General features: G+C 43.3%; 1 protein-coding gene across 1 annotated transcript in view; it reads left to right on the forward strand.

Annotated features, from left to right (window-relative positions):
• LOC142663718 (gastrula zinc finger protein XlCGF66.1-like) overlaps window positions 1-3,608 on the forward strand; it is a 28,234-nt gene extending 24,626 nt beyond the window's left edge. The window contains exon 7 of the mRNA XM_075842507.1: window positions 2,796-3,608. Within this exon, the coding sequence (XP_075698622.1) occupies window positions 2,796-3,565 (770 nt within the window). The 3' untranslated portion in view covers window positions 3,566-3,608. The remainder of the gene's footprint in view (window positions 1-2,795) is intronic.
• The last annotated feature ends 8,613 nt before the right edge of the window (window positions 3,609-12,221 follow it).

Consider the following 12,221-nt stretch of genomic DNA (forward strand, 5'->3'; position numbering starts at 1 on the left):
ACATGTCCCTCTTTTCCAAATTCAAGAGTTGGGAGGTATGATTTAAAGAGAACCTTTCATCTCTCCATACATGTGCAGCTGCACAAACCCCGGGGAACTTTAAAAAAAAATTCTACCTCTCTCCGTTATTTAGATATCGGTGCTATTATAAAAACATGTAAAGTTCAGCCCTCCACATTACATGCTGTACATGTATGGGGAGGTGAAAGGTTTTCTTTAAAGGGAATGTGTTGCCAGCAAAACATGTTTTTATTTTTTTCGTTAAACAATTAGTGTGTAGGTGATTAAACATTGTTCTAATTTTTTTTATTTTTTTCACGAGTCAGGAAATATTATAAATTGGATTCAATTTATAATATTTCCTAGCACTGGTCACTAGATGGAGCAATTCCCAAAATTGCAGCACTGTGGCGACACTGTGTGTCGCCATTTTTTGAGCTAACACACAGTGTAGAAGGTTTACATACACTAGTAAACACACACTGAAACACGAACATACATAGAAATCACTTACCTGCTCCAGTCGCCGCCGCTCCCTCCGGTCCGTCCGCTCCGTCTACTGCCGCTGCTCCATGTGCACAAGTCCGGAAGCCGCGACCGGAAGTACTAATCTTACTGTCCGGCCGCGACTTCCGGTCCACAGGAAAATGGCGCCGGACGGCGCGCATTTCAAATTGGACTGTGTGATAGCGGCGCATGCGCCGTTCCCACACACACGGCGTACACCATAGTGGATGGAACGGGCCCCGTTCGCATTCCCTATGGGACTGGAGCTGCCGTATTCCATGTCTGTATGTGTCGTTAATCGACACATACAGAAATGGAAAAAAAAATGGCAGCCCCCATAGGGAAGAAAAAGTGTAAAAATAGAAAAAAGTAACACACAAACACACAAATAAATATAAACGTTTTTAATAAAACCCTAACATAAAACTGATATAAATTTTTTTTTTTTGGTGACACTGTTCCTTTAAGGCCTAATTTGGTGATTTACACAGCACTTGTTAACAAATGTAGAGGCCCCCTGAGGTCAAATAGTAAAAGAAACCCCTGGGAAGTGACCCCATTTTGAAAACTACACCCATCAAAACATTTATCAAGGGGTGTAGTGAGTCTTTTGACCCTACAGGTTTTAAAAAAATAAATAAATAAATGTATTTGGCCTGTCAAAAAATGGAAGACAAGGTGATCAAAAAGTTGTATGTACCAAAAAAACAGTACCAGTAAACACAACAGCTCGCCCTGCAAAAAATAACCCTCACACCGCTCAATCGACAAAAAAATAAAGTTATGGCTCCCTTAATGTGGTGAAACAAAACAATATATATTGTTGATGCAGATTTTGCTTGATTTGTTTTTTTGTCGCCAAGACCCAGAGGCACCAGTACAGTAAAGACCCCTTAAATGAGACTTAATTTTCGAAACTACATCCAGTGGCGGATTAAATAGACCATAGGCCCTTGGCTGTTACCCAAACTTGAGCCCCCCTTCTCTGCTGCTGCGCTGTAACTATTGTTAACACTACCTTTTTGTGCAAGCATTAACAAATGAGTGTTACGATTCCCCTTGTCAAAGGATTGTGTCCCTACATATTGACAGTCTCTAACCATCGCTGACAGTATCGCACTGTGCAGGGACACATCCTTCTGATAGGGGAATGGTAACACCCATTTGTCTATCAGTCCTGGACTGCACAATTACTTTTTGTGAAATACAAGGATTTTCTTTAATAAACAAGTCAGGAGAGGTGACAGATTGTCTATAAATGCAGTGACTCACAGGTGACTTCTCAGACTCTGGTAGTTTTTTTGTTTTTCTCCTTTCTTCTCCATCCGGTCCAGACCGCATGACGAGTTCTCCCGGCCATGACCCATTTCTGCAGAATTTTCCACTCAGATGTCTTAGGCTCCTCACTTCCAACATTTCCACACCTATAAACGAAGATCAAATTCTCATGGTTCCACACACTGTGCCCCTAAATATAATCGCACCATACAATGCGTCCCTAAGTAGAATAGTACCAAACACTGTGCCCCTGAATATAATTGTCAAACACTAAAGTAAAGCACCACATACACAGTGCCCTCTGCAGATAGTGCCACACATCGCACCCATGGATATATCGTCACCCCCTGCAGTTAGTACCACACTTACCTGTCCCCGTTCCAGCGCCATCCTCTTCTCCGACGATGAAGGCCAGGTCTCTTCTGACCAGGCCGCACCCAGCAAAACGACGCAAGCGGCGCAATGATGTCATCTCGATGACGTCATCACACCGCCTACATAAAAAAAAAAGGCCGAATGGCGGGGAAGGGAACAGACGGTTCCCTTGCTAGTGATGTCAATTGTATCCGCGTCCTTTGGACGCAGATACAATTTATTCCAGGGGCCTCTAGTTTTGTCACTGTTTTTGCCACGATTCGCGGCAAAAACGTGACAAAACTGCGATGTGGTCTTTGGGTGGGCATGGGCACCCCAGGAGCCTCGAGTCCCGGGAAGCAGCTGATAAGGGACCTATGGAGATCTGCCACTGACTACACCTCTTAGGGCATTTATATAGTTGTGTAGTGAGGATTTTGACCCCACAGGTGTTTTATAGATTTTATTAGAATTGGGCAGTGAAAATGAAAAACAAATTTTTTGAATATTGACTGTGTAATGATAAAAACAGAGAAGTTATTTTAATGGGTTGTTTTAGTCATTGTATGGGAAGCTCCATGTAGGATTTTTTTCAAAATATCGAATTTATTGTGTTTTGCAAAAGATTAATCAAAACCTGTTTCTATTTCCAACAGATAAATGCACCAAAAATGTGGTGGGACATCTTCTTTTATATCCAGATTATGAAGTAAAATCTAACAATATCACAGAAGATAATTGTGGGAAACCTTCCACAACACTTTTTACCACAAATATGCTGTTTGTACTTTACAGCAGAGATCTATCTACTGATCCCACTAATCACAAGGAACCTTCCTCTGGTCAATCACAGATTGTTAAACAAAGTGCAGGCGATAAAGGGAGCAAAATATTTCCATGTTCTGAATGTGGGAAACATTTTAAAAGCAAATCTATTCTTTCTATGCACGAAAGAATTCACAGAGATGAGAAGCCATTTTCTTGTTCGGAATGTGAAAAATGTTATCGCCGGAAATCAGATCTCACTGTGCATCAAAGAAGGCACACCGGAGAGAAACCATTTTCATGTTCAGAATGTGGGAAATGTTTTATACAGAAATCAGTTCTTGTTCAGCATCAAAGATTTCATACAGGGGTGAAGCCATTTTTATGTTCAGAATGTGGGAAATGTTTTACTCAGAACTCAGATCTTCTTAAACATCAAAGATCTCACACAGGGGAGAAGCCATATTCATGTTCAGAATGTGGGAAATGTTTTAGCCAAAAGTCCGATCTTGTTAATCATCGGTTAATCCACACAGGGGAAAAGCCATTTTCATGTTCAGTATGTGGGAAATGTTATAACCACAGATCAGCTGTTGCTCAGCATAAGAAGCGAAGCCATTTTAATGTTCAGAGTGTAGCAAATGTTTTACCACAGATATAGTGCTCCAGAAAAAGCAATTGGATTAAAAAAAATATTATCAGAATTCTCTTTTATTTTTAAAGGAGTTGTCTCTTTACGAGCACCATGTCCACCAGAGCGGAAGCGCTAGTAACGACCTCCTTCCCCTCTATGATGTCCATATTTTCTAATAGGTTATATAGACAGGGGTTGTCCTGAGGGGACAACACCTTTTTCTCTTGTGTATGTGTTGTATATACCATCAAATTGAAATGGCGTACGGTTGAGCCAACATCGGAACTTGGCTCCTTGTTCAGCTCAAGACAACATTACAGCATTACATCGCGGCAGCATTACATCGCGGCAGCATTACATCGCGTCAGCAAGGACTCCAAGGCCCCTATCGTCTTTCTGACCATCAGGACACAAGAAACCTTGCTTGCTGTTCCCTACTGATGGTCATTAGTGCCCGAGAAAAAAATGCAGTCCGTACAAAGGCCCAACGCAATAAATAGTGGGAGATATGCCATCACAACCTTCAGCGCACTTACCCTTTATTTCCTACATCGATCCTGCATCCAGGTCCCACATTAGGGATCTCCACTCCCTACTAACATAAAACTGACTCATAAGATCCCTCCAGGCCTAACCACATAACATGGCTTCCTTGTACTGACACCCACATCTTCCAAGTAACGCTTCACAACAGCGCATTACACAGTGTTACCTCTGTCCCATTGAGCATATAAATGTTTTCACATTACTGCCTCAGCTTGACGCAGGTGTTTTACACCATAATGCCACACTACCTGGCTCGTCCTCCCTAAACCAGCCTTAACACTCAGTGCTGTAAACACTACCTCCTAAGGGCTCATTCAGACGATCATATATGTCGTCCATGTGACGGCCGTTAAAACAACGGCCATCACACGGACTCGTACTTCAATGGGGTCGTTCACACGACTGTTGTTTCAACGGAGCGTGTGAAGGGTCCATGAAAAAATAGGATGTCCTATTTTTTTGCGCTTTATGCATCCCTCTATAGGCTCTATTCTATGAGGGATGCAGCACGGGTGCACCTCGGATGTGAAAAACGACAGTTTGCTACGTTCGTCTGAATGTAGCCTTAGTGGCTTACTTTGAGTAACACTAACCTACTAGTGATGCTTAAGTTGGCCATACACTAGAGATTTTGGTCAGCTGAAAAGGACCATTTAGATCATTTTTTACCCAACATCGGCATCTCTTCGTGACATGAATGAGCGTGACACTCGCTGACTGAAAATAGACCTCTATGAAAAAGTTGATCTGCCATGTTTGATTCTTCTAGAGCAGGGGTCTCAAACTCGGCCGGGTAAGTGGGCCGCATATAAAAAAAATGGGAAGTTGATGGGCCGCATTACTTTCAAATTTGATACAATACAAAACTATTATTAATCAATTAGTTATTTGAACTACAATAACACTATATTACTATAATAATAATACTACATTACTACAATACTACATTACTATAATAATACCGCTAGGTTTAAAATTTGAGATATTTCTCCACGTGCTTATTTCAACAATCCAGCTTTCCAGTTTAAGTGTCGCTAAATGCAGTCCGGAGGCTCAGTTGGCAGCGTTTGGCAGACACACTCCGTGGATGCTGCCGCAGTGCCCTCTGTGGATGCTGCCGCAGTGCCCTCTGTGGATGCTGCCGCTATGCCTTCTGTGGATGCTGCCGCTGTGCCCTCTGTAGATGCTGCCACAGTGGCCTCTGTAGATGCTGCCACAGAGTCCTCTGTAGATGCTGATACAGTGCCCTCTGCAGATGCTGCCACAGTGCCCTCTGTAGATGCTGCCACAGTGCCCTCTGTAGATAATACAACACACCCCTAGATAAGGCCACAGTGCCCTCCGCAGATGCCACCACAGTGATGTCAGGGTCTTGCCCAGAGCTGGAGTCCCAGAGAAGAGCCGCTTCTAGCACTCGAACTACAGTAGATTTGTGACTGCAGCTTTGGATTTGTTTGGAGTATGGGACCTGATGTTACAGTACAGTTGTGACTGCAGCACTGGATGTGACTGGAGTATAGGACATGATGTTACAGTAGAGTTATCACTGCAGCTCTGAATGTGGCTGGAGTATAAGACATGATGTTACAGTAGAGTTGTGACTGCAGCTCTGGATGTGACTGGAGTATAGCACATTATATAATAGTAGAGTTGTGACTGGAGCTCTGGATTTGTTTGGAGTATAAGACAAGATGTTTGCATCTGCATCTACTGATCTTGCAGTAGAGTTGTGAGTGTAGCTGTGGATGTCTCTGGAGTATAGTACATGATGTTACAGTAGAGTTGTGAGTGCAGCTCTGGATGTGACTGGAGTAAAGTACATGATATAATAGTAGAGTTGTGAGTGCAGCCTGGGATTCCAGCTCTGCTCCTGACATCACTGTCCCTATATGGACAGAGATGTCAGGGGCAACCCCAGAGCTGGAGTCCCGGGCAGAGCGCTAGTAGGCTCTTCCTGTGACTCCAGCTGTGCTCCTGACATCACTGGGACTCCTGCTCTGGGGAAGCCCCTGACATCATTGTCGACGTATGGACAGCGATGTCAGAGGCTTCCCCAGAGCAGAGCCTATACTAGCGCTCTGCCCGGGACTCCGCTCTGGGGAAGACCCTGACACACTGTCCTTATATGGACAGCGATGTCAGGAAATTCCACAGAGTCCCGGAGCAGAGCCTATACTAGCGCTCTGCACGGGACTCCGGCTCTGGGGAAGCCCCAGACATCGTGTGTCCAAACATGGGCAGCGATGTCAGGGAATTCCTCAGAGTCCCGGAGCAGAGCCAATACTAGCGCTCTGCCCGGGACTCCGCTCTGGGGAAGACCCTGACACACTGTCCATATATGGGCAGCGATGTCAGGGAATTCCACAGAGTCCGGGAGCAGAGCCGATACTAGCGCTCTGCCGGGACTCCGCTCTGGGGAAGACCCTGACACACTGTCCATATATGGACAGCGATGTCAGGGAATTCCACAGAGTTACGGAGCAGAGGCGATACTAGCGCTCTGCCCGGGACTCCACTCTGGGGAAGACCCTGACACACTGTCCATATATGGACAGCGATGTCAGGGAATTCCACAGAGTCCCGGAGCAGAGCCTATACTAGCGGCTCTGTGCCCCGCGGGCCGCCGATGACGGCCCCAGGGGCCGCATGTGGCCCGCGGGCTGCGTGCTTGAGACCCCTGTTCTAGAGGTTGTCAGGTGCAGTCTCGTGAAGTCGTTTATGCCACACATCAGATCTGCATCCCATCAATAGAAGCCCAGACTAAGACACTTCAAAAAAACCTACAAAGCGTACCAAAGAGAAGGGTAAACGGACAATATATATTCCAATATATAAATAACAGAGACCCCTGCGCCGTGAAATGCACTAAGGCCCTATTCACACGACCGGGATTCCCTGCCGTGCAATGGCCGTTTTTTGAACGGCCGTCACGCGGCCGCAGCAGGAACAATAGACACGCTCTATTTTCAGCCGTTCTCCTGGCCGTGCGGCTCCCATAGAAGTCTATGGGGCCGTGTAACGCACGGCTGTCACTCAGATGTGATCCGACTGACGGCCGAGCTTTCTGACGCTCGTTCGCTCTCTTCTCCTCATATTGCGAAGTGCATGTGATGAGGAGGAGGGTATTTTTAGCTCCCTGTAGGAGCGGAATCCCCGGCCACAGCGTTGCCGAAGCTCTGTCCGGGGATTCCGCTCCAGGAGAAGTCACTGACTTCACTGTTTATATATGGACCGTGACGGCAGGGACCTCTCTTGACCCGGTCCCCTACCCCTGAAACGGAATCCCCGACGGCGTGGCCGGTATTTCCGCTCCAGGAGAAGTCCCTGACTTCACTGTCCATATATGGACACAGTGACGTCAGGGACTTCTGAAGCGGAATCCCCGACGCTGTGGCCGGTGTTTCCGCTCCTGGAGAAGTCCCTGACTTCACTGTCCATATATGGACACAGTGATGTCAGAGACTTCTGAAGCGGAATCCACGGCGCTGTGGCCAGTTTTTCTGCACCAGGAGAAGTCCCTGACTTCACTGTCCATATATGGACACAGGGACTTCTGAAGCGGAATCCCCAGCGCTGTTGCTGGTTTTTCCGCTCAAGGAGAAGTCCTGACTTCACTCTCCATATAAGGACATTGAAGGCAGACTTCTCCTGGAACGGTCCCCTACAGTGGCGCTATCTACAAGAAGGTAGGAGGTGCCATCTATGGAGGGGGGGTTCTATGTAAAAGGGTGCTGTGTATAGCTACCTACAGGGGGGCTTTGTGGCATTACTTACAGGGGGGAAGTGTGGCACTACCTACAGGGGAGCTGTATGGCGCTACCTACAGGGGGGCTGTGTGGCATTACCTACAAGGGCTGTGTGGCATTACCTACAGTGGGGCTGTGTGGCATTACCTACAGGGAGGCTGTGTGGCACTACCTACAGGGGGGCCACGGCAGTTTGTGGCAAAAAAAGTACAAACGGAATTCATCCGTTTTTAAAATGGACAGGGCAAAAACGGATGCAAAACGGGTCAAAATCTGCCGTTAAAAACGGAAACATGGCCCGTAACAGAACAGGTGGCAAAACGGATGTTTTTATCAGCCGACACTCGGACCCTGTCGTGTGAATAGAGCCTAAGTGTTGGATCCACCCCATCACAAAATCACCACGAACTGCGTCATAGCGTCATGATGCGACGTCCCCTAAAACTAATTTCAAAACTGAAGTGGTGTCTACAAAAAAGTTTTTGCAAATTAAGTTGAAAATTTTAAAAACGGCTATTAATCCTATAAGCCTTATAACCACCTAAAATAAATATGAATACATAATGAAGCCACATCATAAATCTTATTTATTTACTAATTTGTGTGGAATCATTATCCACTTTAACCCTTTTCCGACTGATGACGAAAATGAACGTCATGGTCGGCTGCTAGATCGCGCACCATGACGTTAATTTTCGTCAGTATTTCAAACTGTCACTCTGTGTAAACACAGAGTGACAGGCCCGCGCTGACAGCTGTCCTAGACAGCTGTCACATAAGTCTTGCCGGTCAGTGGACCCTCGCCGCTGCTTTTGGCAATTAACCCCTTAAGTGCGGCGACGGATTGCCGTCGCCGCATTTAAGTGGTTTGAAGCACACCGGCAGCCCCCACGACGTGATTGTGGGGGCTGCCGATGCTTGTTGTGGCAATCGGAGGCTAGACAATAGCCTCCGGGTTGCCATGTACGGAAGCCTCGGAGGAACAGCCTCGGCTTCCTGTCAGTATGACAGTTGCGTCACAATGACAGTTAGAGTACATTACACTACGTGTGTAGTGTAATGTACTCTAGCAGCGATCAAAGCTGCAATTCTCGTAGTCCCCTAGTGGGACAAGTAAAAAAAGTAAAAATAAGTAATAAATGTTTTTAAAAAAAAGTGTAAAAATAAGTTATAAGTTCTATAAACACAAAATGCTTTTTTTTCCTATAATAACTTTTATTATAGGAAGAAATGAACACATTAAAAAAGACCCCATCTATAAAACTATAATGTTATTTTTCCCACACGATGAACACCCCAAACAAAATCAATAAAAAAATACGACAGAATCGCAATTTTTTTCGTCACCACCCCTCCCAAAATAAAGAATAAAAAGTGATCAAAAAGTCGCATGTACCCAAAAATAGTACCAATAAAAACTTCTATCCGTCCCGCAAAAAACAAGCCCTTACACAGCTTTTTTGACTAAAAAATAAAATTATGGCTCTCAGAATATGGTGACACAGAAATTTTTTTTTTTTTATAAATAAGTGATTTTATTGTGCAAACGCTAAAAAAAGGAAAAAAACCTATATACATATGGTATCGCTGTAATCGTACCAACCCGCAGAATAAAGTAAAAATGTCATTTATAGCGTACGGTGAACACCGCAAAAAAAAAACTAAAAAGCGCTGTCAGAATTCCTGGTCAGGATTGCAAAAAATTTTAATAAAAAGTGATCACAAAAATCGCATGTACCCCAAAATGGTACCAATGAAAACTACAGATTGTCCCGCAACAAATAAGCCCTCACACAGCTCCGGTGGTGAAAAAATAAAAAAGTTCTGGCTTTCACAATATGGCGATGCAAAATGTGCAGAGTGTCCAAAAAGCGGATAAGATCGGGCGCCATTTATCAGTGCGACACCGGCCACATATCTATGAAATATTATTTATTTACCCCATTATTATACCCTCTTATTATGCCCTGATGTACCCCGCACAGATTACATATGCCCCCACAGTATAAACTGAAATACCAGCGAAACCCCAAACAAAACTACTACCAAGCAAAATCTGCGCTCCAAAAGCAAAATGACACTCCCTTTCTTCTAAGCCCTGCAGTGTGCCCAAGCAGCAGTTTGCACCCACATATATGGCATCGACATACCCGGCAGAACCCGCTTAGCGTTTTATGAGGTATTTGTTTTCTGTGGCACAAACTGGGCGCAACATATTATGCACTAAGATGGCATATCAGTGGAAAATTGCAATTTTCACGTGGAACCATCCGCTGTGATTTAACCCCTTTGCGCAAAATGACTTAATTGTCCGTCATGGTGCGGGGGGTGATGTATGGAGCGGGCTCACGTGCTGAGCCAGCTCCATACGCTGCGGGTGTCAGCTGTGTATTACAGCTGACACCCGGGACTAACGGACAGGTACAGCGATCGCTCTGTTACAGAAGCCTGTAAGAATAACAATATACTGCAATACATTAGTACTGCAGTATATTGTACCAGCGATCCAATGATCGCTGGATCAAGTCCCCTAAGGGGAAAAATAAAATGTGTAGAAGAATTAAAGTTATTAGTAGTGAGAATTTTTTTTAAAGTTAAAAAAAAAAACCTTTTCCCATTTTTCTTCTAAAGTAATGTAAAAAAAAAATGAACAAAATTCGTATAGTTACATCCATGAAAGTCCGAACTATTACAATATACCATTATTTAATTCTCACAGTGAACACCTTAAAAAAAATGTAATAATTGAAACTGCCAAAATCGCTGTTTGTTTTTTTTGTCTCCTTAGCTCTAAAAAAAAAATGTAATACAACTTTTTAATCACTTTTTCTGTACCAAAAAATGGTACCAATAAAAACTACAGCTCCTCTCACAAGAAATAAGCCCTCACACCGCTCTATTGATGGAAAACAAAAAAAGTTATGGCTCTTGGAAGGCGGGGAGTGAAAATCTAAAATAAGAAGGCAAAAAATGGATCAGTCCTGAAAGGGTTAATTCATTTCTAATGAAAAAACGTATGACCACATGTGGGGTATTTCCGTACTCGGGAGAAATTGCTTTATAAAAAATGGTTGTTTTTTTCCTCCTCTATCCCTTGTGAAAATGATAAAATTCAACATTTTAGTGGAAAATAGTTTGATATTAATTTTCGCGCCCTAATTCTAATAAACTCTGCAAGAGACCCGTGAGGTCTAAATGCTCACTATACCCCTAGAAAAATTCCTTGACGGTTTTTCCAAAATCGGGTCACTTTTGGTGGGTTTCCACTGTTTTGGTCCCTCCAGTGCATTGCAAATGCGACATTGCACCGAAAACCATTCCAGCAAAATCAGAAATCCAAAATCCAAATTGCGCTCCTTCCCTTCTGAGCCCTGCTGTAGGTCCAAACAGCAGTTTATTACCACATATGGGGTATTGTCGTAATCGGGAGACATTGCTTTACAAACGTTGAGGTGCATTTTCTTCGTTATTCCTTGTAAATATTAAAAATTTCTATGTTGTTTCAGAAAAAAGTAGATTTTAATTTTTACAGACTAATTCCAATATATTTAGCGAAAAACTTGTGTGGTCAAAATGCTAACTATACCCCTAGATAAATTCCTTGAGAGGTCTAGTTTTCTAAATGGGGTAGTTTATGGGGCGTTTCTATCGTTCTGGCAGCTCAAAGCTTCTCCAAATGCACAGTGGGGCCTAAAACATTTTCAAGCAAAATATGAGTCCTGAAAGCCTCCAGGTGCTCCCTTCGTTTGGGGCCCTGCTGTGTGTCCAAACAACGCATTAGGGCCACAATGTGGGTATTTTTGAAAACAGGAGAAACAGGGTAATAGATTTTGTGGTGTGTTTCTTCATTTTCATGTTTTCTTTACAAAGAAATCGGTCTTCAAACTGATACTTTTATGAAAAAAGTGAAATTATATTTTTTTTCCACCTGCTATGCATTCAATTTAGCAAAAAACTGTGGGGTCAAAATACTTTCTATACCCCTATATAAATACCTTAAGGGGTGTAGTTTTCTAAATGGGGTAATTTGTGGGGGTTTCAATCATTCTGAGACCTATGAGCCTCTGAAAACCTGGCTTGGTGCAGGAAAACAAATGGACTTCAAAATTTATAAAATTATTATTCAATTTGTAAGTCCTCTAAAATGCTGAAAATTGATTTTATTTTTTCAAAAGTGCTGCCAAAATAGAGTAAAGAGATGGAAATATAGATTTAATTTAAAAAAATTGTATAGTATGTGTGTACATATGTGACATATTGCAGTTAAAAATAGGGAAAAATGTTAATTTTTACAAAATTTCTTCCATTTTTCTATTTTTTTATTAATTTCCACAAATTGTATCAGTCTACTTTTACCACTAAAATAAAGTACAACATGTGACGAAAAAACA

This window comes from Rhinoderma darwinii, chromosome 11, assembly GCF_050947455.1.
Source record: "Rhinoderma darwinii isolate aRhiDar2 chromosome 11, aRhiDar2.hap1, whole genome shotgun sequence".
NCBI classification, from domain to species: Eukaryota; Metazoa; Chordata; class Amphibia; order Anura; family Rhinodermatidae; genus Rhinoderma; species Rhinoderma darwinii.